This window comes from Protopterus annectens, chromosome 3.part0 (genome assembly GCF_019279795.1).
Source record: "Protopterus annectens isolate FY-2018-M chromosome 3.part0, PAN1.0, whole genome shotgun sequence".
Taxonomy (NCBI): Eukaryota; Metazoa; Chordata; order Ceratodontiformes; family Protopteridae; genus Protopterus; species Protopterus annectens.
This window is the reverse complement of record NC_056731.1, coordinates 1984003526-1984030918: the sequence shown is the minus strand read 5'-3', so window position 1 is coordinate 1984030918 and position 27393 is coordinate 1984003526. Positions and strand designations below refer to the sequence as shown.

Genomic DNA, 27393 nt, shown 5'->3' with positions numbered 1-27393 from the left:
ATCACTTTAAACATGTACTCTGTTAATGGAAAATATGCAATGTATACTACAGAGTATTGAGGTCAAATGAGAATTTTTCTAATTTCTGCCATTTTTAAGTTCTTTGAACTTTTTCCAAATTTCCACCTGGAAATCCTTTTCATAAAATGTTAGGATTCAATTTTATGACCAGCGGTTGATACATATTTGATTAAAAAAACCTGCTGAAATATCCTTTCCGAATAGCATGAGAAAATGTATCACAAGCAAACTTTTTTCTGGGATTCAAGCCATGGCTGCACACCTACAATGATGCATGATACAAAATGATGCATATTCTAAAGTCACAGAAACACATAAGGAATTAGTTTAAACAGAAATCAGCAAATGCACACTGTATACCAACACTTCTATCATTTGAACAGTTGGGATTTATTTTTATTCTGTACAAATTGGTTTGAACTTTATTTATGTTTCTTGTTGGCAGGCAAAGCTAATTTATTACAATGCTTGTGTATGCCTTATTAATGTAGAAGTGGAAAAACTTTTTATTACTGTTTACTTTGCTTGCATACTCTGTACTATTTTTGGTTGTACATCCACATTTCACATATGAAAAGTTCAGATTCCACTCAAGTTTAAAAAAAAAATGCTGTGAAGTTGAATTCAAACTTAGGTTGTTTATGGGAGAAGAACTTTCCACACTTTCCATGCAAGGGGTTTTCTTCTAGTAGCCTTCTATTTAATATAATCATCTTTAAGGGTGTTATGTCTGAGGGAAAGGACATTTTTCTCATGTTTAACAGAACTAGGAAAGAGTATACGTCACATTTTTACTAGTCATTTCTACACATAAACTGCATTATCATTTTATTTTCCCAGCATTTTTATTTTAATAATATTTAGTGTATTTTTAAGAACTGTATAGTGTCACTCCATTTTCCTTTAGAGAATGTGGAAGTATTTGAGAATGTCTAATCAGTATGTCAGGTTCTTAATTCTCTGCCTATTACGTTATGACAACACTTAACTTGATAATAAATGGTTTATAATACATGGGAATGTGCACGGAGATTAATAGAGCAATTGAAGTCACTTTACTGGCAATCCTGTACCAAGCACAGACAGAGCATACACGGATACTATGCACCTGTGTTGGGATTTTATACAGAGGTTTCTAGGCTCACATTTAAGGAGGTGCACACATTAGTCATTGTTCCACATATAGCATGATAGAAGTGTTAAGTATTGTCTGTGTTATTTATTATGCAGTAATAATTTCAATATTTCTCTAAATATAGCAGAAGAAGTAGATCAACACCACGAAAATTATACCAAAACTTTATTTTACATAAATCAACAGGAATAAGCGCTTTCGCGTGCTTCCAATGCACGCTTCTTCAGATATATTTGAAAAACATGGTAGCAGCTCATACTTTTTATACCCGCTAGGTATAATTGCTTAATAGATTAATTAATATAATTATTTATTTAGAAAGCTTATCCGCTTCACTTAAAGCTATACTTCATCATATCATTGTGTAGCACTTAAGCAGCTTCCAAAATACTCTGACAGAAAAACGGAGAGACTGAAAGGTCGTAAATTAATTATAATAACAGCATATATAATAACATTCGATAAACCTCTCACTAAATGTCGCTATAAGTTATAGCTATCAAACGTGTGAGGGTTGTAGTTGTAATACAACTCCCAATAAATGTGGCAAACCTAGTAGTAAAAAATGTACATATAAAAATAATAATAATAATGCACATATAAAAGTAAAAAATGATGCACATATAAAAATAATATATATATACATATCTAATCATCCATATATAATGTGCAGAACATTGGCTATGATATTCACTAGTTTATGATGCTCTTACATCATAAACTAGTGAATATCATAGCCAATGTTCTGCACATTATATATGGATGATTATATATATATATATATATATATATATATATATATATATATATATATTATTTTTATATGTGCATCATTTTTTACTTTTATATGTGCATTATTATCATTATTTTTATATGTACATTTTTACTACTAGGTTTGCCACATTTATTGGGAGTTGTATTACAACTACAACCCTCACACGTTTGATAGCTATAACTTATAGCGACATTTAGTGAGAGGTTTATCGAATGTTATTATATATGCTGTTATTATAATTAATTTACGACCTTTCAGTCTCTCCGTTTTTCTGTCAGAGTATTTTGGAAGCTGCTTAAGTGCTACACAATGATATGATGAAGTATAGCTTTAAGTGAAGCAGATAAGCTTTCTAAATAAATAATTATATTAATTAATCTATTAAGCAATTATACCTAGCGGGTATAAAAAGTATGAGCTGCTACCATGTTTTTCAAATATATCTGAAGAAGCGTGCATTGGAAGCACGCGAAAGCGCTTATTCCTGTTGATTTATGTAAAATAAAGTTTTGGTATAATTTTCGTGGTGTTGATCTACTTCTTCTGCTATCTTGCTGTTGGATTTTTGTGGTCGATCAACTTCGAGGGAGAGGTTTGTTTGCCTTGTTGGATTTCTCTAAATATCTCAGAAGCAAACAGCTAGAAAGGAACTGGTTGTAATCATATGACTACAAGTATGCATCAGGAAATATTTGTTAATACAAGTGAGCAGTTTATGTGGCTGTCATGATATAGAAAAATTTGTAAACCTTTATAAATAAGCAAGTCTGTAGTACTTTTGAATTATCATGTTAATGTAGAGTTTATGATGTTAAGTTTGGGTTGAATATTTCTGGTTATATTTTTCTGTAGCTTTTACTGTTAGGAAGATATTTAGATTTTCTTGACACATACTGTTGGAACTTGGCTTTTTAGGAATTGTTCATATTTGTAATGTTGTCAACAGGTGACAAGGAGTGTAAACTTGGCAGGACTGCCATGGAGTGAATCAGCTAGCATGGCTCCCATGAATCAAAACATTATTTTCAAGGTGCTGTAGATGTTTCATAAGCATTTTAAAACCTCATTCCTGGCTGGTGGGGGGTGGGGAGTATAATGGTTACAGTGTTTACCTCACAAACCTAAAGTGCACAATTTAATTTTTCACATTGATAAACATGGGTAGGTTTAAAAGGGTCCCCTGGGTCATTAGCCTAATAGTTGCCTATCAACCTATTTAATGATTATTTCATAGAATAATAAAACTGCAAGTAAAATATAGTAAACTTGTGTCTGGAAATTTGTGTAAAACTGACAAATGATTGTTCTAAAATATCATATTATTCTGTTTGGAAATAATAGCCTGACAATGTAAAATCAATTTTTTTCACACTTGTTTTTTATATTTCTGCAGCTTCAAGGAAAATAGTCTAAGAATTTAAACAAATGCTGTGATGCCAGATTCTGTAGTTTTCAAAACTGAGGCAGTTTACCTCCTTTTGTGCTTTGGGCCTGAGTTCAAATGCAAACTTCTTTCACTTGGGATCAATTATCAACCAGAGGTTTAAGTTGTTTTAAGCCTGTTATCCCCTAAAGAGGTTATATCACTTGTCTTGTTGCTCAGTTGCTTTACTGAGGTATTTAGATGGCAAACTATGGTGGTGGTGTGAAGTAGAAACATCAGCTGTATAACACCATGTTCACTCCTGTAATTACGGGAAAGTTATCAGCTACATATGTGTCTGTGTGGAGCATAAACACAGAACAAAATATGGCTGTGTGAACCACTACATTTTCAGATAGAAGTATGAGCCCTTGCTAAGACAGTATGAGTGTCAGCTGTCTGCAAAGGAAGCAAAAGACAGATACATTATACATTTCTGTAGGCATACAAACATTTAGGGAACAGAACTTTACATTATGAGAAAAAAGGAGAACCAGCAGACATGCTGCATAGAGTAGAGCACTGTTATGTTTATACAGCTCAGCTGCTGTGATTTAGGCACAGCACAATATATTGCCTGAGCTTTATCCTTCATTTGTCTGAATTTGCTAATGCTTTTCATAAAGTTACAGCATTTTTATGGGTATGTAAACTAATAAATCACCTGACTACAACATTCCAAAGATTTGTTATTATTAACTATTTATGATCTAATATTTTCTGAAGTACAATAATGTAATGTAAGAAATTGCTTCTCATTTGTACTCACATTGCCATGTTTTTTTATTTCATATTCCCCGAAATGTATTGCTCAGAACTGAGAAGTAACAGACATATTCAATCACGCATTGCTATCTAGGATAGAAGGATCTATTAAGTGCAGGGCAAGGAATGACAGTTTTTTTTTTTATTTTATTTATTTTACATTTGGTTACTGGGAAAGTCCGACTGGACACAGGTCCTTTTTCAGCAGAGGCCCGGGGAAAAAAGCTCCACATACAACATATTCCATAGAACAATAAAACGATACTTTGCATCACACAAAGTAAAATAAAATGAGACTTTAAATCTCACAGTAAAATAAAAGCTATCGGAGTATTGAAATATATCAGATGATGTACATACACTAATATATCTGATTTTAATAAAGTACTATAACTGATTAGTGACAAGTGTACATACTTATCAAGTGAAGAAGAGAACGATTTAACTGAGAATAGAAACTTGTAAAGCAGTTCCTATATAGAAAGAGTCAGAGAGAGAATTATTTTTCAGTTGGATAAGAAAACCATCTGATGTCAGGGTGGAATGTTTACAGTTGGGTGTGTAAAGCGGGATGGGAAGATGTGGCTAAGATGTCAGTGGGCAAGGTATTCCATTTTTTAGCTATGACGTTTGAATAGAGAGATGCTGCAGCTGTGTTATTGGCTTTAGTTACTTCATAGAGGCATTTATTACTAGAGCGAAGGACCCTATTACTGCAGTAGGGATGTCATATATTTTGTAGTGCTGGTTTTATTTCAGGGTGGTATAGAATCTTTTGGGCTAGTATGAGTTGGTTGTAAAGGAGGAGATGAGGAAGGCCAAGCCAGTTAAGCTGTTTAAGGGCTAAGCAGTGGTGTGTTTTATATGGATTTTCGGTGGCAAACTTAGAAATTTTGTTATAACAGGTTTCTAGTTTAGTTATATCTGATTTTCTAAAATTGATGAGGAATGGGGAAGCATAGAGAAGCGTAGAGATGAAATGCATTCATGCTATTGTGGCCTTGGTGTTTTTTGTGAAAAATTGTTTATTTCTGTATAGTATGCTCAATTTTTTATGAACCTTCTTTATGGTAAGAGAGATATGGATACCAAATTTTACATTGCAGTCAATCTCAACCACCAGTAGTTTAGTGTGAGTGACAGGAGAGATCATTGTTTTATTACTGAATATGATATTAAATGTGAGAGTGGGAGATTTGTGTCATGTGGGTGGGAAGATGAGTTTTGTTTTGTTGGGATTCAGTATTAGTTGGAAGTTGGTAAGTCATGCTTTGACAGAGATAAAGGAAGCCTGGGTTTGTAATGGCAATTCTTGGAAGGAAGAAGAGGCACAGATTAATGTGGCGTCATCTGTATATTGGATGACTAAAGCATGTAGTGCAGAAGTATGGAGGCTCTTCATAGGTTCATGGGTTCATAGATGTTTACTAGGCTAATAACCACAAGGGCCTTTTTAAGCCTAGCCATGCATCCCAAATCTCTGACAAGTTCTGATACCTTTGATAAGTGTAAGCATGGGCCTACGAGATGAACCATTTACAGGTCACCTATGTCCATTAGAAACACAGGTGCCAAACCAGGGATGAATTTCCAGTTTGTTAGTGAAGATGGAGAAAAGTAAGAGTCCAAGGATGGAGCCTTGGGGAACTCCTAGTGTGACTGGCAGTAGAAGAGGGAGTTCTTGCTGCCATTAAACTGATTGTTGTTGATCTGTTAAATAACTTTGAAACCAGTCAATAGAGGGTTTGCTAAGATTTAGTTCAGAAACTGTTTTAAAAAGCTTACTGTGACTGACCATGTCAAACATCTTAGAAAGATGAAGAAAGATAGCAGATACGTATACTGTGTGAGTGAATTACTTAAGAGTTGTGGTAGTCCTATGAAAAGGCCAAAAGCCATGTTGTGTATCTGTGAGAAGTTTATGAGTGTTTAGTTAGTCCATGATTTGTATGTGTATGCATTGCTCTAGAATTTTAGAAAGGGGTGACAGTATAGCAATAGGGCGACATTTGGTTAGTTCTTTTTGAATGACCCCCTGTGTGGAATGGAATAATGTAGGAAAATTTCCAGATCTCAGGGACTAGATTTTCAGATATGGAACAGTTGATAAGAATGGCTACTAGGTATGCAATTGTGTCAGCTGCAATTTTCAGAAATTCAGCTGGAAGTTTATCTGTGGCTAAAGTAGTGGGCTTTAGTTTTTTAAGCAGTTTTTTAATCCTGTCCACTGAGACAGATTGAAAGGTAAAGCCTTGTTTATTACAAGGATATCTGGCTGGTTTGTTGGAAGAGAGAAAGATCTGAGCGTTAGATAGGGCTAGAATGGATTTTGCAAAGTATTTGTTGAATTGGGTGGCTATATTTTCTGAGGTATCATAGTGGTTGGAGAGGGGGTACTAGATTTTTCTGGAAGGAGAATATTACTGATGGCTCTCCAGAATGTTTTAGGGTCATTTTTATGCTTAATGTGTGGGATGGGGAAACAACTTAAGTCAGATGAATACCTGCCTTTTATTTGTGTGTGGGATGAATTATATGTGTGAAACTGGGCCTGCTGTGCTTGCATGTGATATATGGGCTGGAAAATTATCACACATGGAAAGACTTTTTGTCCCATTCGGATGGGTAACCGTTTTGTTATAATGTACACACTAAGGCCCATGTCGCATTTACTATTTTGCACCATCATTCCCAGTAAGTTCGACATTTTGTGGGAATGGATATGTTTTATTCTACAAGCAAAGTCATATTCTGCAGCAGCTCTTTTCTAAGTACCTATTTAAGGATGTCTGACATAGCTATGAAACTCCATGAGCTTAAGTTTTATTTGTAACCACTTTATTTCTAATCTAATAGTACAAGGCTAAATGAACTGCTCTGGATTCAAAGCTGCAGTCATATATCTTTCATTTTATGCAAAAAGCTGCTGCTGCCAAAAAATAAAGGTGTGTGACTTACTTTAGTCCTAATACTCAGACTGCTGACTTTTTTACTCCTTGCTTTTCATTGAGCTGATCCTTTTCCCTACTGGAATTGTAGTTCCGGGATCTTATTCTGCTTTTGCTGTATTATAACGAGTTTACCGCCATCAGTTAATTTTAGGTTGAGTCAACTTCTGTTTTATCAACACACTTTGGTAAACAAAACAGGTGGTCAACAATTATACAAGATCAATAATTACCCATATTGGGGAAATGCCCTTTCCAGGGATTGTGGAGTCTCAAAGTTGGAATAAATAATTAGTAAGGGGGGCTGGGGAGCTTACCCCTGCAAAAAAAAAAAAAAAACATTTTATAAAATCTACGTGCTCCAAGGTTATTACTCAGAGCATGCGCAGTAGTGTGTCATTCTTTGTTGATGTGAACCTGTTGACATTAATGCTGTTGCCATTTGTGTGGTTTGTCAATTGTGAGCATATCCATCATAACACCTTATCCATCCTTTTTAATTGTGAGGAAGGATTTCAGCCTTACCTCTGTATTGCACATTTGCTTGTTTTCAGGAAGTTCAATCATTAATACTATTTTTTTTTTACTTCTTCTGCTTCTGTTCTGCTTTAACACACTTTTTTTCTTCAATGAGCTCCTTCCACAGGCTTAAACTAAACTGCAGTGCTCCACTATAAATTGCATTCTTATTTTAATAGAATTTACCCGTTACCTCTTGCTGAAATCTTACTTCCACTACCGTCCAAAATGTATTTATCAACTCAGAGCTGGAATTGTTTTGATGAGGGATCAAATGTTTAGGAAATGCAATTCAGAATACACATAATTAAAGCAAGCTAAATAATACCGGTGTTGCAAAAGTGACAAAACGTAGTTCCATAATATGATATCCAAAGGTTATACTGACCAATAAAGCTGGAGAAGATACAGTAATGAATAAAAATTTAAAATTTTATTCCAAACAACAACGTATATACACAGCTTAGTCTGCACATTGAAAAGAATACACAGTTTCCAGAAGCTTCCCAAGTAACATTAGACAAGAGAATACCAATTATCAGAATAGACATTTTCTGAAATTATATTTTCTTGGGTGGAACAGAAAGAAGCAATATCTTAACTCATTCACACCAACCAGTCATGCAATATCACACCTATAGCAGACTACACACACACACACACTCACACACACACACACACACACACACACACACACACACACACACACACACACACACACGCACACACATTGATTTATGAGCATTTTCTACAAATGCCAAACAAATGAGTGTATGTTGTGACTTGTGAGCAGCGGACACCTTTTAATGGACAATAAACTGTATGATCCATTCCACTCTGGTTTACAGTTTAGATGTAGTACTGAAACTGCCACAGTTAGGGCATCACACAATTGTTATAGATCAGCACTAGTATTCCATACTGATCCTTTTAAATCTTTCTGCACCATTTGGTGGGGTGGATAATGATATTTTTCTCAATTATTTGGCAACATACTGTGGTATCACTGTGGGTGATGTATCTCAGTGATTTGCCTCCTATCTCTGTACTCAGTGGGTTGTATCTGAAGTTAAGTCCTTGTACTTGTGCTTTAGAAGTGGTGTACTACAGGGTTATATTCTGGCTATGCTGCTACTGACCAATGCATTTACTAAGAAGTTCATTAATAATGGACTATTTTAAATGATGGGTATGTGTTTCTTTCAAAATTCCCTCCATTTATATGATGTAAAGCTGTGGCATTACGTGTAAGAAAATGTACAACGCAAAGTTATATAAACTTTCTTGCACATACAATACCTCTATTTAAGTATGCATACATAGATCACAGAAGTAGATAAGGACAGAAAAGACCACTTGTACATGTTTGTGTTTATAATGCTGCATTTACTAATGCTATTTGATAATTTCCCCTGTTGTTTTCTTCCTAGATCATCACTTGTTTGCAGCATGCCATAAATCTACTTCTGTATAACTTAATATGTCAGCCGTTGTCCTCTGTGTTGATATACAATATTCTGCATATCTGCTACACTTCAAATTGTTCCCTACATTTCTGTTTTATATCGCCAATTGCTATTCTTCATTTTTATGGTTACAGACTCTGGTTAATTGTGAATATGTTGTCTGCTACCATCACGTTGACTCTCACGTACTTTAAATTTATTGTCTAATATATCACATCATAAATCAAAATTTTCCCGAAACTTATGCGTATGAAAACATTAAAGACATTCATGGTTTCTCTAAGGATTAGGCTAGATTTCCATCCGAAAATTACTGCAAAAGTAACAGCTGTTTGCTTCATTCGTTTGATGACTGTCATCAAAAACAGATTCTTTACTAACTGATACATTGTTATAAATTGCCACACCCGACCATGATATTGGTCACTAACTAGTTTTATGGGCATGTAATGCACTAGAGAAATGAAAACAAACTGTTTTCAAATATGTAGAATGTTAGATGACAGCAAACAAAAGTATATAAAAAGAAAGATTTTGCATTATAAATTATTCAAGGGTTAAAGAACAAATTCATGAATAAACAAAGTGACACATCTATTTAAGTACAAAGATGGCTCCATACTCAACTACTCAGTTATACTCAAAGCTCCCAACTAAGCTGTTTTTAATGAAGCTGGATTTATTCTTACCTGATTATTTGCAAAGGTTTCATTTTCATCAAATCCACAGGCAATGTCATATTGAGGGAATACGTCTGACCATCCATCTTCAGTACAGTTTCTGCTAATAAGCCCTAAATCTAAACAATCATAAGAAGAAAATACTGTAATAAGTACAATTTAACAGCAGCAGAGAAATGGCATTTTTAATTCTCACCTTTTTGTCACAATTTCTTTAAGGGTTTAAGAATTACCAAGCTGTTATTGCTGTGTTCTTTTAATGTTCTGTTACATACAGCAACAAAGGCAAGTGATTAATTTTCATTTCTTGATTGTTTTTTTAATTGATTGTAAAAAGCTGTATCTGCTTTAGCTAAGGTCTTTATACATATATTAGTAACTCCACTGTACAGTCGCATTGCATTTTGCTATTTAAGTAGGCTTACTGCTGGTATTAAACCCTAGTTTCTTTGTTACGTACAGAGCGCCTGTGTCAGGCTACTTCAAGACTTTAAATAAGTTCCATGCCAGTCAGCTCAGAGCTAAGAGTCTAATAGTTTTCCCTCCCAGCCTGTTGTTGTGTTCTTAAATCCAGTGTTTCTGTTGTTCACCCATTATGACTTGCGGTTAATTCCCTCCCCCTCCCTGTTTATTGGATGCTGACAGTAAGCATAGAAATATCATTTCACAGGGTCTCTCCACTTAAGATAGTCACCAGGCTATGAGACCTTTGACAATTTTTTTTAAAACTGAGTGTGGTGCAGCGGTTAGCATTTTCACCTCACAGCAAGAGGTTTGCCTGTTTGTTCTCATATGGAGTATCTTCTGTGCGGAGTCTGCATGTCCTCCCTGCAGTTGAGCGAGTTTTAAAGATGTGCAAGTAGGTTTGTGTGTGTGTTTGTGCATGTGCCTTCTGTGAAGGTTGGGTACCGGGTTGGCAACACGAACTGCCAATCAGTCTGTGGACTGGTGATCCACTGTGTCGACTCCTAACGGGAGAAGCCAAAATACATATTATACTGAGTGTACTGATACTGCTTGCACTGTTTTAGTGCTAAATAATGAGTTTAGAGATATTTACTTGTTTACATTTAGTTGAGTTTAAATTTGTGAGGCACCTTACTCTGCCCTATGTAGCCACAAATACTTTGAATTACAATGTTCCCTATAAAATACTATGTCAGAAAACTCCCCAGTAAGTAGTTGCGCAAAGAGCAGCTGGCTTTCTCGCTGAGGAGCACATGCCTTTAATTACAAGTAACAGCAATGTAAACAGCCATTAACCCCTCTTGTACCATCTACAAGTAATAAAAAACAAATTAAGAATCTACAACCATGGATGTGTACTATCCTACTATCTCTGTAGCTAGCTGCATGGATTTACGCATTGTGAGACACTATAGCAATTGTCTCATGCATACTGACAATCATGTGATTGTCATGCAAACTGACACAGTTAGTGAGAGAGTTGTAGTTATACAATGTCACTGTTGGCAAGGTTCTCACCTGCCAACAGAAACAACACCAGACAGGTTGCCAGTAACACCCATTACACATATTATGGGCCAGACAAATATACCCACGTTTGTTGAGGCTCTTAAATATAATCCTATAAAACCTTGAAGGCCTCCCAGACATATAACATAAAGCAGGAGTACCCACAGCAACTTCTAGAGTACTCTCTAAGTCAACATGCATAAAGATATATACAGCATCATAAGGCAAACTGCCACACAACACAATATTTTAGTCACAGGAGATTTGAGTTTCAGACACATAGATGCGTCACTCACCAGACTGAGCAAGGAGAGAGTCACAGTCAGCTGCCTGATCACATGTGCACTCAAGTCATGGCATCATAAGTACCAGCATGACTCTGTCACAGTCAGCTGCCTGATCAAATGTGCACTCAAGTCATGGTATCATAAGTACCAGCATGACTCTGTCACAGTCAGCTGCCTGATCACATGTGCACTCAAGTCATGGTATCATAAGTACCAACATGACTCTGTCATTGTCCATGTTGGTATAAATGACCTGAGACATACTTCCCTGGTCTCTCTGAAGAGAGACATGATAGAGTTCATAGACTATGTGTCCCAGGCACCCCCCAATCACCCCCAGTCACCACCCAGGAAATAACTCCCACCATTTCTCCACCAACTGTCAGTGGGAAGCAGGTCCTTACTGCACTATCTAAAGCCAACAACACTGCTTCTATAGGACCTGAAAATATCCCAGGATGCCTGATCAATTCAGCTTGCTAGAATCCCTAGTTAACCATAGCCTCCAGACAGGCATCATGTCAAATGAATGGAGGACTGCAAGCATTATCCCTCTATGTAATGGGAAGTTTTCTACAGGTCTGGGTAACTACAGACCCATAAGTCTGACTAGTCCCATATGGAAAGACGGAATTATCATGGATCTGATAAACAATGACATAGGAGATATACAGACACTGTACCAACCTATTTTTGTTTTTTGTCTAAGTTAGGTCATGCCTACTTAACCTGGTGGACTTCTTCAAGAAAGTAACTAAAGCTGTGGATGAAAGCAAAACAGTGCACACTTCCTAGTATCTCACTAGGGCATTATAGATAAACCTACAAAAATAGGCATAAATCCATATTTCACACAATGAATGGCCAGTAGGCTCGCTGACAGAACACAATACATTAGGATAAGGGAATTCACCTCCAAAAAGATGCCATTCACTAGCAGAATCCCATAGGTGTCTGTTCTGGGGCTTCTCCTTTTTGGCATCTACTTCACTTAAGTGAAGTTGAGGCAAACATCAAAGGTCTCTCTGATTAAATTTGAAGAAGACAGAAAACTATTTATATATTTACTTATTTGCGTTTGTTTACCAGGAGGTCTACTTGGCCAGGGTGAGCCTGTTTTCAATAGACGCCCTGAGAGAAAAGCTTCAACAATAAAAGCACAATAAAGCTATAGAATCAAAATACAGAAATCAAGCAGCGATGGTACAGAACACTACATTACAGAATAGGTGATACAATTAAATTGATAATACTAGCTTTTAAGTTTGAAAGCCAAACAAGAATACATTTCATGACATAGGATAATGACAAATGTGTGAACAATACAGTATTGCAGTTTTGCAGTAGAGGGGGAAATATGGAGAACAGCAGATTAAAGATACTGAACTTAAGGTATAGTCTTAGAGCTATTGTTATATAGGCATCAAAACTGAATGGAAGATATGGTAGGTAACTGATATAATAAATTATGTGTGGCTGGGTGGCATGTGTTGGGCTTAGTAAGGTGGAAGCACTGAATGTATACATGAAAAATCTGAGCCGTAAGTGAGATGGGGAGGAAAAGTAGGAAGGCTAGGAATATTGGGTTTTTATAGTCAGTGCTGGTACATGTACATAGCCAGAGGGAGAACAGCTGTTGTTTCAGTGAAGTCTTACATAATTCGGGGTCACTAGTAGATCTAATTGAAGGAGGGACAGCATTCCATAGTTTTGCTACAGCATATGGGTAACACATCTGACTTTGTGAAAGGTTAAGTTTTGGTACATTAAGGAGCATCTGATTGACTGATCACAGAGGTCTACTTGGTGATACATATTGAACAATGAGGAGATGGCAGGACAACCTGAAAGCTTATAGATTAGCCTATCAGCTGTGGTTAGTTGCAAGTATGTTAGATGCTGGGGAAGTTCTAGCCAGTTTAGACGGTGGAATGATACACAGTGGTGGGAGGAGTGTTTGGCGCTGGTTAGAAATTTTGCGATTTTATTGTAGCATGAGTCCAGTTTGGATTTAAGAGAGTATTGCATATTAGTAAGGAGAGGTGAACCACAGAGCAAGGATGGAAGTAGAAAGGAAGAGGCATGGGATAGTCTTGCTGTTTAGGTGAGGAAGTGTTTGTGCCTGTACAGGATGCCTAGTTTCTGAAACTAAGCATGAGCAATGAATCCTCTAAGGACAGATATACCCTTCAAGATGTCCTGACATAGACAGATAACTTTAGCCAGAGCTATGGACTAAAACTCAATGTGAAAAAATGCATAATAGGTCCATTTGGAAAGATGGCCAACCCTTGAAATTACCACATTGATAATACATCACTAAAAGTACACCCAGTTGTCAGAGATCTGGGAGCATATGTGGAAAGTAATCTGAACATTGATCTTCACATGTCTACTTTGGTGAGAAAAGTATTCTATGTTACACAACTTATGAAAAGTGGCATTCTGGTCAAAGAAGGTCATTGTTTCACTGTAGTTGGCTCTCATCAAACCAATAATTGAGTGCAATACACTCTGTGGCATGTCCCTGACCAGGCACTAGGAACAGCTACAAAGGTTCCTCACAAAAACAATAGAGGGAGTAAACAAGTCCTATGTGGACTGACTTAATTCCCTATTCCTGTACTCAATTTCTGTGGGCTGCTACATGATGATCTATTCCAAGCCTTGAAGTCATTCTCTGATCCCACACTGATTGATTAGTTGCATATTTGCAAAACAAATACCATCTAACATAACAGTTATAAGAATCTAAACCTTATCTGTGACATTAGCAGGACATGCTGGAGGGACAGGTATGCGTCTCAAAGATACCCTTTCTCTGGAACAGGCTATACATCCATGGGAAGCAAAGCTCATTCCTAATCAAGCATAATTTGGAGCAATGGATGGGAAATCACAAATTCAGCTCTGGTTTGACACCTATGTCCCTAACAGACAGAGGCACCCTGTGACTGATATGTACAAGCCTATATCATAACCTGTAACATTCCTTGGGTAGTGACATGTCAGCAATGATTTGGTAAATTTGTGGTAAGCCTGGGTAGACTTAAAATGGATCTTGGGCCAGTAGAGTAGTAGCCACCAATGAACCTATGAGCCTAAGGAAAAAGGGAAGAAAATTAAAGGATATGCACATTTTCTGATGCATCCAGCATGGATACCAAATTTCTGATTCTGTACCTGCATATGCATAAATGAAGAGTGTGTTTACCATATTGTCAGTATTTAAGAATGTGTCTACTGGAAAAGGTAGTGGACAGACTAAGCTTGCTACAATGATTGTTAACATGTTAAATATAAAATGCAGATCATCATCATCTTTCGGCTTTTCCCATTAGGGGTCGCCACAGCGGATCATCCCTTTCCATTTCTTCCTATCCTCTGCATCTTGCTCTGTCACACCAACCACCTGCATGTCCTCTCTCACCACATCCATAAACCTTTCCTTAGGCCTTCCTCTTTTCCTCTTACCTGGCAGCTCCATCCTTAGCATCTTTTTCCCAATATACCCATCATCCCTCCTCAGCACATGTCCAAACTAACGCAATCTCATCTCTCTTGCTTTGTCTCCAAACTGTCCAACATGAGCTGACCCTCTAATATACTGATTCCTACTCCTATCCATCCTAGTCACACCGAGTGCAAATCTTATCATCTTTAACTCTGCCACATCCAGCTCTGACTCCTGCCTTTTTGTCAATGCCACTGTCTCCAACCCATATAACATAGCTGGTCTCACTGCCCTCTTGTAGACCTTCCCTTTCACTCTTACTGGTACCCGTCTGTCACAAATCACTCCTGACACTCTTCTCCACCCATTCCACCCTGCCTGTACTCTCTTCCTCACCTCTCTTCCACATTCACCATTACTCTGAACTGTTGATCTCAAGTACTTAAACTCGTCCACCTTTACCAACTCTTCTCCCTGCATCCTCACCATTCCTCTACCCTCCCTCTTATTTATACACATATATTCTGTCTTAGCCCTGCTGACCTTCATTCCTCTGCTCTCTAGAGTACATCTCCACCTCTCCAGAGTCTTCTCAACCTAATTCCTACTCTCACTACAGATCAGAATGCCATCTGCAAACATCATAGTCCACGGGGCCTCCTGTCTGATCTCATCTGTCAACCTGTCCATCACCACTGCAAATAAGAAAGGACTCAGAGCTGATCCTTGATGTAATCCCACCTCCACCTTAAACGGATCTGTCACTCCCACTGCAGTCCTCACCACTGTCACACTACCCTCATACATATCCTGTACCACTCTTACATACATCTCTGCCACTCCCGACTTCCTCATACAATACCACAACTCTTCTCTAGGCACCCTGTCATATGCTTTTTCCAAGTCTACAAAGACACAATGCAACTCCTTCTGACCTTCGCTGTATTTCTCCAATAACACTCTCAGAGCAAACATTGCATCTGTAGTGGTCTTTCCTGGCATGAAACCATACTGCTGATCACTAATCATCACCTCCCTTCTTAACCTAGCTTCTACTACTCTTTCCCATAACTTCAAGCTGTGACTGATCAGTTTTATCCCTCTGTAGTTATTGCAGCTCTGCACATCACCCTTATTCTTAAAGATAGGTACCAAAACATTTTTTCTCCACTCCTCAGGCATCCTCTGACTTTCCAAAATTTCATTAAACAATCTAGTTAAAAATTCCACTGCCATTTCTCCTAAGCACCTCCATGCTTCCATTGGTATGTCATCTGGGCCAACAGCCTTTCCATTCTTCATCCTCTTCATAGCTATTCTTACTTTCTCCTTGCTAATCTGCTTCATTTCCTGATTCACTATCCCCACATCATCCAACCTTCTCTATCTCTCATTCTCTTCATTCATCAGCCCTTCAAAGTACTCTTTCCATCTACTCAACACACTCTCCTCTCTTGTGAGTACCTTTCCCTCACTATCCTTTATCACCCTTACTTGCTGCACATCTTTCCCAGCTCTGTCCCTCTGTCTAGCTGCGATATAATGATCCTGCCAGTCAGTTTGGAGCTGGGTAACTGTATATACCAGGGATGATCTATGGACCTACTATTTATATATTTGGACAGAACAACATAATAGTAGAATGCACTTATCTTACATAGACGGAATGACACTTTATTGAAATACCTATTTCAAGGGCGTATAATATAACATCCACATAGCATTTTTAGGAAAAAGTCAAAATACCCTAGACATTTGATAACAGTAACCTTGAAATAGTTTAGACATGTTCCAGCCTTTCCTTCAAAATATGTAGAAAATATGGAACAATATTTAATATTACAAAGTATATATTTGGGTGGCTGCAGTGGTGCAGTGGTTAGCATAGGCACCTCACAGCAAGAAATTCTCCGGTTTGATTTTTGGCTTGGGGGCCTTCTGTGCAGCGTCGGCATGCCCTTCCTGTGGTCACATGGGTTTCCTCTGGGTGCTCCGTTTTCCTTCCACATTCCCAAGACATGCAGTAGGTGGATTTGACACTTTAAATTGGCCGTAGGTGAGAGTGTGTGTGTGTGTGTGTGTGTGTGTGTGTGTGTGTGTGTGTGTGTGTGTGTGTGTGTGGTATAAGTGAACTACTGTGGCAGGGCTAGCCACCTGGTGATGTAAACCTTGGCTTGAGATGATTGCCACTGCTGAAGTGACACCCCAACCCCATGTGCAAAATGGGAAAAAGGGTTGAGGATGGATGTATATATACAGCTGTATATGTCTATTAATGTTTATATAAATGATGACATAATTTGACTACTAGAGCAATGATGACTGATAGAAATTTAAAGAAAAGACTTTTCCCTGTTACAAACAATGATATAATGTGACTATGGGAACAGTGGTGACTGAAAGACATTAGAAAGACTTTTTATGTAGATCTTATTTTTGGAAGTAATATCACAAAGTGAGATGTCAACTGGAGTCATGAAGCTGGAGGAATAGGTAAGACGGGTTACAATATGTTTACTAGATTCTTAGATTAGATTACAGATTAGATTAGATTATAGATTACTACTAGGCTAACTACCCTTGTGGGCCATTTAAAGCCTAGCCAATTACCCCATGTGAGAATCAAACCCTGCACCTTGTGTCTATAAGGTAAACACCTCTCTGATCTAAATCTTGGGAACAAGGTCCTATAACTCATATATTTATACATGCTTGACCGATTAGGTAACACAACTGTTACAAACAATATGTAAACATAAAACTAATAAATAAATGCAGATTATTTGATTAAACTGCCCGTTGCTTTGAATTAATGATTTGTAATGATCACTGGTGTTATTTGCTAGTTGTTTCGATTTTACTGACTAGGGAACATTCAGAGAACCAGTCCCTCGTTTGAAGGAAGGCAGCATAAGGAAATAATGCAATGAACGTGCAGTAGAAAATAGGTATATAAATAAATATTGAATTAAATATACTAGGATGTAAGTATATAAACAAATATTAGATACAAAGCACAGATATAAAATACAGAATATTATACAGTCCTCTTTTTATATCGGTAATGTTTTATGATAAATTCATCCAAACTAAAAGCGAAGCCTAGTAGATTAGAGTCTGGATGTAGGTTCCTCTCATTCTTTACCTTCCAAATTAATGCACCTCTTATCCACAATTAACTAAATGAGGCGTGTGTTTCAACTTTCCATAAAATGAGTCACATCTAAGATTAAAATGCAGCTTATTTCGTTATCTGAACTCCTAAAAGGCATAACACCTTTAAGGATAAAATAAAGATTTTAATAACAGCATTAGTAAAAATTTTATTTAAAAAATCATTTAACTTGTACATAATAGCTGAACTACAGAGAAATCTTGCAAATAGTTTTCCTAATTAAAAATCATGACTTTGCATGAAACGTATTAAAGAAAACATCTAATAAGTTTTGAACCATATCTTCACACATAGTTAAACTAGGCAAAAAAGTGCTGAGTGCATTGTCATAATGTATCCACTAGGTGACAGTACAGTGCTGAGTACAAGAAAATGACTTGTGCAGTGCAGGGTTTCACGCTACATGGGAAAATGCAAGAATTCTTTTTTCATTTAAATCATCTGCTATTCTCAATGAATGTCAGTTCTTAAAGTCTTTGAAGTGTGTTTAATTAAGTGCAGCATAAACTTAATGCAACACACATACTCAGATTCAAAGTGCCAGACCTTAGTGAGAGAACAAAATAGGACAAGAGAATGCAGAAATACTTCTCTTCTCCTTTGTAGCCATTTGCATTCATTCATCTAGCACATATTCCCACGGACACTGACTATTTTATTTTTCAAGGAAACTTACTTTTAATCATATGCAAACAGGTATACATGTCTGCTGTAGCTATAATATTAGGAACTATTTCTTTTTTCTGCCATCACTTTTTCTTTAAAACCTATATATCATGTTTTCCATTCTCTATAAAGTGCTCTGTTAATGACATCATCTTCCCATAAACATCCGTCTCCCTTCCATTATCCTTCAAAATTCTTTTCTGCTTTTCAACACGGATTTCTTCTTTTTTTTTTATTATTGCCTGGAAAACACACACACACACACACACACACACACACACACACACACACACACACACACACACACACACACACACACACATATACACACTGCCCTGTGATCAGAAAGCATGTTTATCTTAGCTTTTTCATGCTGTATCACCCAGCTGTTGTTTGTTAAAATGTGATTTATATTTCTTCTAAAAAGAGTTTTCTGTATATAAACATATTTAAACTGCAACCTGTAAACCACCTTTTTACCTATAGAATCAAACAGCAGCTTCAGGGTAAAGGTACCTTCGATGTAAACACCAGCAGCAATTCTCTTCACAAAGACATCAAGTACCACCACGACTCCACTAGGTAGAAATCCTTTAATTAAGACAGATAAAATCATCCAAAGCTAATTTTGAGAAAAAAATAGCTAAGGACTCTAAAGACAACCATAAGGCATTCTTTAGCTATGTCAGAAACCTAGGAGGAAACTCCCAGATATGCTCAGAATTAGTTCAAAATGATGTGAAGATTACTGATCCTACAGACATTGCCAACATACTGGCTGACAGGTTCAGTGCAAACTTCTCCCCCCCTCCACCCCTAAAGGAGAGATATCTATACCAAATGATTGTAGCCCCCCAAACATCTCTAACGCCCAGGTGAGAACTGCTCTCTCCAAGGCAAAGAACACAGCATCCATGGGACCTGATGGTGTCCCCGGCTGTGTGCTCCACGAACTCAACGAGGAATTAAACCCACAGTTAGGACAGCTGTTTAATCTTAGTCTCACCTCCGGATACGTACCCAGGGAGTGGCGCACAGCGACGGTGGTCCCACTCCACAAAGGCGGTGCCTCCACTGACCCTGGAAATTACCGTCCCATTAGCCTGACAAGCCTCATCTGCAAAGCCATGGAGAGGATCATAATGGATCTCATAAATAAAGACATAGGGAATTTGCAGACTTTGGATCCAACCCAGTTTGGCTTTGTCAAAGGCAGATCATGCCTTTTAAACTTGGTTGACTTTTTCGAAACAATCACCAAGGCCATTGACGAGGGAAAGGCAGTCCATACAGCCTACCTAGACCTGGAGAAGGCTTTCGATACAATACCCCACTCGGGTATCATTGAAAAACTCATCAACTTAAATGTAAACCCATACATTACAAGATGGGTTGCAAACTGGCTGAGTGACAGAACCCACAGGGTCAGAGTTGCTGGCGCCATGTCAGACTCAAAGCCTGTCACAAGTGGTGTCCCACAGGGCTCAGTCCTGGGCCCACTCTTGTTTGGCATCTACTTTTCTGAAGTACAAGCAAACACAGGAGGGTTATGGCTGACAAAGTTTGCAGATGACTGCAAACTGGGTGCCGTAGTCGAAAACACATCTGACACAGATATCCTTCAGAAGGGTCTCACAGAAACGGATAACTGGTGCCAGAGCCATGGCCTAAAGTTAAATGCCAAGAAATGCATAGTCATACCCTTCAGGAAAAACAAGGTTACCCCTAGCTACCATATAGGTGGCAATCCCCTGATCACAGAAGAAGTTATCAGGGACCTGGGGACCCAGGTTGACAGTAGCCTTTCATTCGACACTCATATTGCTAAAGTAGTTAGGAAGACCTTCTACATTGCCCACCTTATCATGAAGGGATTCACATCTAGATCAAGGGAGGTCATAGTCTCCCTATACTCATCACTCATCAGACCAATGATTGAGTACAATGCCCCATTCGGAATGTATCTGACCCGACACTTGCAGCAGCTGGAGAGGCCACAAATGTTCCTCACCAAAAGGATAAAGGGTCTCAAAAATCTGTCTTATGCTGCCCGACTGAAAGAACTCCAGTTGTATTCAGTTGCTTACTGCTTGCTCAGAGGTGACCTGTGCCTGACATACAAGGCCATGTCAAACCCATATTTGATGAACATGCTTCATCTCAAAAAATCTAGATCCCCCAGAGCCACAAGGGCGGGAGACTTAAACCTCGACACGGTTATTAATAGGACGTGCTGGAGGGATAGATTCATCACCCAAAGACTCCCTATGCTGTGGAACAAAATCCCGGTTTATGTGAGGCAGAGCACCTCGGTGGCCTTGTTCAAGAGGAATCTTGACCAATGGATGGGAGATCGCAGATACACCCCAGGGGTTACCTCAGTGTCACTGCTCGACAGAGACACAGCAAAATAATGGGCATAGTTTCTCCAAACTAAAGGGGTGGCGTAAGCCACAAAAACTATGGGCTAGGCTTGTAAATGCCCTCAGGCAGATAGCCTAGTATGAACCTATGAACCTATGAACCTATAAAATAGTAAGCACTTTTGGGTTATAACCAACCCTTCTTCAGTCATATACACCATTATTTTTTGTGCATTTAAATAGTAAAAAGGCGCCAAATCACTACGTCTCTATATCTTATCAAAAACAGCCACTAGATGGCAGCATCTACATATTTAACAAAAATTAATATTGTATATGTCTGAAGAAGGGTTGGTTATAACCGGAAAGCGCTTACTATTTTTTCTGTCTTAATTAAAGGATTTGTACCTAGTGGAGATGTGGTGGTACTTGATACCTTTTTACCTATAGTCAACATACAGTCAGGCATTACTAACCTGACCTTCTTTTATTTATTTTTATCCAAAAATCTAAAGTCCCAGGCATCAAGAACAAGGCATGGTAATGCATTTAATTTTCCCAATTTACAACCTACCTAATATATTTTTAGAGAAGGAAGTACTGATTTTTCTTTCAAATGGTCTGATGTTTGTTCCTGTGTGACGTGCTCTTCTTGTAGCTGCTGTTTATAAATTTAAAAGAGTGCACCTGTTTCTTAAATCTTAACATTCTGCAAGGTCACCAGGATATGGACAAAATAGCGAAGCTTAACAATGCTTTGCATACATATAACACTTGTTATTTTACCATTTGATTAAATATGTCAACGGGATATGCATTTTTTGAGTGAAATATTAATTACAGGCCTTGAAATTAAACCCAAGGTGAAATAGATATAATGCATAGCCGTAAAAGAACTGTTATGTACCTTTATTGGACTAAAGGCAGACATCAGGAAAGTAACATAATATCAATTGCAGAGCCTTTAAAAAAGTTTGTGATTTGTATTTCAGGCCATTTGTTAAGTTTCAGTTGACATTAGGGGTGGAGCACACTGCTGGAATATTGTGAGTTTATTTTATTTATTTATTTTACTTTTTGTTGAAGTTTTACAACAAAGAAGAACCCATAATAAATAAAACAATATATAAAAATAAAACAAATAACTGTTTAGAATGTTGTGATTTTAGAAGATAGATACAATTGTGTTGCTGCCTGTATTCTGATTTAAATTATGACATTCATTTTAGCTGTGTATAACAGAGAATGACATTTAAAAAAGGTTACATTACAAATACCTTATTTATCATTTAAGTGGTATATCATCTTAAAGTTAAATTTTCTTTTATCATGTTATAGTTTTTGTATTTTTAAAAGAGATTTTCATTGAAACCCCACAGTTCACTTTGAAGTAGAGTAACTATATATTTATTACATGAGCAAGTCTCAATTTATTTTTTTTGAGAGGTGAAAGCACCAGTGGATTGAGGTTTTAGTATTTTTAATAAAGGTTTTGGATTCTACAAGTCAAGGAATTATTTATTTGGTTTCTCCAGTGGTTCATTTTGGAAGTAAGTTCTCTGGGTGCTGCTTGAGTTGAAACTGATAATTTCAGATGTGTCTTGTGGATTTTGTAGCATTTTGAGTCCTGCATATTCATTATGTCATGATCTCTTCTTCTCTTCATTTAAATAAAGCAAACCATCTTAATCCTGCATTACTACTGTCCATATTAATGGATAGTAGCTTTAGTGTACACATTCCTTTTAACCTTCTTGTCTATAGTTCCTCCCCCCATTGAATATTCTTAATCTGCTTTATTTTATTTCCTTGCAAAACACTAAACTTATTTTGTAACATCACTCCACCTGCCACATAATTTTGCCTTTCTAGCTTTGTTAACTCTGCTTCATTTTGCACAACCTCAACCTCTGCACTGTTTCCTCATTTTGGCTGTGGGCATTTTCCTTTCCTTCTTTCTAGAAACATCTTCAAAAAATGCCTCATTTTCTGTTTTTATGCAAACCACAATTTGTAAATTTTGGGGTAAAATTGTTTTTACTGCTGCATCATTTTCTGTAGGGCAAGTATTTATTAAATGTTTCTCAACTGCACATAAGTAAATATGTTTAGTCTACCCTACATAGAAAAACTTAGACAGAAAACTGCACCTTACACTTTGTTACACATACAATATCCAGTGCATGTATTAGCCTATTATTTTCTATTTTTAAATCATTAAGTACTTACCACTACCCCATCCATAACCTAGTAGAGTTACCACTTCTAACAGAACTCAGAACAAATGTAAAACTCGTTAAGCATTCAGTGTCATTACTGAGTAGCTTGTCATTTCATAGTTTGATAAACATACTTTTTATGTCAGTTACAAGGTTAATGCAATAGCAAAACTGTCCCATGGTTCATTCTCTCTTTTTTTTTCATAGAAAAGACAAAACTTGTCCAAGACAATAACTGTTTCAAAAGAAACACCACAATGTCTTCCAAAAATGAATATGCGCTCTCATATTTTCAACTGTTATATCTACAGCGTTTTTAACTCTGTCCTGCAAGAAATTTATATTTAGCAGTTTCCCATATTATAAAATGCAAAAGTCAATGTAAACATTCCTTCATGTGGGACCCAGAATATCGATAAGCTACATACTTATCTTTTAATACTAGAAACAGCTGTCTGAACATTTGAAGCAGTCTTGGTTCGTTTTAAGCATCCCTTCTTTTTTTTTTTCAAAAACAACTACTGTTGGTTCTGTGGTACTTCCTGACAATAATTGATAAATCTAACAACTTCCTCTGAATGGAGTAACAGATGTTCACCATTCCCAGTGTCAAGGTATATTTCTGAGCCTGCCATTACCACTGTAGTTCTTTCATCTTAAAAAAAAGATCCGATCCATTCTCCTCATAATGCTGCTGGTACTCATCCCATCATTTATCCCCAAGAATTTTCATAAATGTTTTCTGGGATATTTGCAGAACATGGTATTTCAATAAAATGTGAGTGTAACGTCCATAGCAGCAAATATTTTACAACAGTATCTTCACTAATTCTAATAATGTAGTATCAGCAGTGACATTCAACTCATCCTTGTAATGTCTCCTAGGAACTCCTCACTCATTCCGCCACATTATACCTTTCAATTGTCCAGATTTCCATAAAATGTACAGATTTGTGCCTCATTTTTAGTCTGTTCCTCATAAAATGTGGGGTTTAATGAGAAATCACTGAGGACGGAAGTCACTAAATAACGAGCTACATTTGAGTTTCAAACTTCATATCATTCAGAAAATGCATGCTAACGCAAACCCTTTTATTTTAACAACTTTCTAAGTTTATAAGAGCAATATTTAAAAAAAATCTGTTCCTGTTTTTGAGGATTTGCCCCCCCCCCCCATTATTTTAATCTTTGTCCACATTTACTGTGCTAAGATGTTGAGAGGTATGTTCCTTCTTCTACCTTAATGTTATACTTCTTTCTTTGCAAAAAAGAGACACAGGCAAGTAGTTTTTTTTAATAAAAATATTTACATACTTATATCAAATTAAAACAATGTATCACATTTCTAACACATTTTAAAATCTTACATTGTAATCTAATCACACCATTTTCCAGTCTCCCAGTTATATAGAAATGAATCTTCTATTTTCCATTACTTGCCACCACTAATTATATGATAGAATTGACATCTTTCCTCCCATAAAGAAATATATTATTTAGAAACAAAAGCCTTGCCAGCTTTCTCTTTTTCCTTTAAATCCTTTTACTTACCATTGCAGGAACATATCCAAATTACTTTTTAAACAACCCATTTTTAATGACAATTGCTATTTTCCTCAAAGATCATGTTTTCCACATTCAACAAATCCTTAGATAGTTGCTTCTTTCACACTGCTTGATTTCCCTATGATTTCCATAATTTCCATGATTTGTCTTTCATCAAAAATGTTGAATTCCACATTTCTTTTTATAAGTACTCTGGCTAAAGATAATCTGTGGAAACCTTTTAAAAATCTGTCCATTCATGAATTTCTGTGAAAATGCTCTTTTTTTCCCCTTATAAAACATGTTTTTTTCTGTTTATTTTCATCTAAATAATTCTTAGCATTCCACATGAATAACTGCCTTATGATTCTTTTACACCAATTCTTTTATCTTCTAAACTTTTAGCTTTGATTTTTCACTGTAATATTTTCTTTAGATAACATCTGATTTCAATTTTCTATCACGTTTCTATATATTGTTTCATGTACAACTGCATTTTGCTCCCTTTATACTATATAAAAGAAGGTCCAATTTTTGCATACTTTAATTAAAAGAAATGCATATTTTTTAAAAAGCCAAAAAGATGAAAAGACTAAAAGTCTTTTCTCCCCGGGCCTCCGCTGAAAATGGACCTACATCCAGTCGGACACTCCCGGTCAACAAATATAAATAAATAAATAAATGAAGGGGTTTAACAACCCAAAACCTCCTTTTTGTGTCATATCATAAAGCAGTCCTTTGTTAACCCGATTTATCTTGCACTCAATTTAAATAAGCTATAATTCCTTCTTTTTTTTTTTTTTGAATACACCTCAATAATAATCCAATCTTTTTATCAGAGTAACACTTATCAGATATACTTGTTTTGTAAAGCAAACCATAAGAACTTTTCAAAGGTGACGAACTTCCTTCATATTTTCAAATAATTATTGTGAGACTTTTGCTGTGTTTCATTTATTCCATATTTTATAAATAAAACCTTTAATTCTGTTGTATTAAATAAATTCCTCACACTTGTACCTCCTGTCACACTTTTAGTCTTATTCAGAGGCAGTCCCATCTTCCTTAAGTTCCTTTCAACAGGTCTACTTTGACCCATGGATATTACACTTTCCCGAAACTTAAATAAGTGATCCCACTTCAGCAAACGTGCTTTTAAATGAAAACGCACTTTTGTGAAACTCAGTACACTGAGTAGTTATTATAGATCATGTTACAGTAAGGATAAGGGAATATTCCCTTTTCCCCACTGTAGTGTAATCTCGGAGTTAGTATATATAAGTAGCGAGGTGTGGGGGTGCTTGTATTATTTTTTTTTTTGTGCATGTGTGCATTTTTTGTTTTGTTTTTATTCAGTGTGCTTAAACCATTTTCTTGTACTTGGCATCTAGTTCTGATGAAGCCCAGATGTTATGGGTGAAAGCACTTAACAGTATCTCATAGTATGTATTTTGATTTTACGGAGTTTGTATTGCAGCAAGTCCGTGATTAGTTCCCTTTGTTACAATAAATCGGCTTTTACCATTCAGGACATGTGGCACTTATTGGTGGATCCGCAGACTATTCTTTTAATACCATGCAAATATTTACTATTTCCACATTAGATATCTGCATTCTATATTTTAGTTTTCCTGAATGCCTTATAATATGTGATACATAATGCTACAGGTCTCCAATTCATCTGTTCTTTGCTCCTTTCCTTCATATAACTTTAACTAGTATGTCGTGTGTTCTTGTCTTTCCTTGTGCATTCCAATTACTTATTAAACACTTGAATTGAATCATTTTTCTCTTCCTCTGTCAGACACCTGCAAAACATCTATGCCGTTCATGCCACTGTTTGTGTGCCTGTAGTATTTTTCCTGAAATATTGAAACATGTGAGGGGTGGAAACTATTGAATATAATAACTCATTGAAGCCTATGCCACCTTTTTTATTTACTTTCAGTTAACACCCATAGCACCATGAACCGTCTCCAGACTTTTTTGGTCTGCTTTCTTTAAGTAAGTGACATATTGACTAATAAAGTCAATATTAGAAAGGACAAGGACTTATTAACAAAATGATACTAAGATTTTTAATCTGCGATACCCTGCAAAAGAAAAATTAATCACTATTTGTCACTTATGATTGTGTATACTTCCATATTTATGTGATATTTTCATATCTGAGACACCTACATGCTGTTTAGAGGTGTGGTGGAAAAGCCATGGTGAGATTCAGAAAAAATTCTTGTTGATGTCCATTTATGTGACACTATACTGGAGATATTGCTAATTGTTTTTTAGTAATTATGAAAATAAGCAATAATTCCATATGTACTTAGTACTTCAAAAAGCAAATTATTTTCAAACTATTGCATGGCATTAGTGAAATCTTAGATGTTGGTAAAGAAAGCTGTCACTGCTATTTGAACTATTAAGTTATACAATTTGAGAGATATTCAGTGCTATTTATATTCCTAATTATACAATT

General features: G+C 36.6%; 1 protein-coding gene across 11 annotated transcripts in view; it reads right to left on the bottom strand.

Annotated features, from left to right (window-relative positions):
- Nucleotides 1–27393, bottom strand: part of LOC122797235 (pituitary adenylate cyclase-activating polypeptide type I receptor-like) — a 1630218-nt gene that overhangs the window by 594399 nt on the left and 1008426 nt on the right. For all 11 annotated transcript variants that reach the window (XM_044066074.1, XM_044066073.1, XM_044066075.1 and 8 more), the window contains one exon: nt 9742–9851. In XM_044066074.1, coding sequence (XP_043922009.1) covers nt 9742–9851 — 110 coding nt within the window. The remainder of the gene's footprint in view (nt 1–9741; nt 9852–27393) is intronic.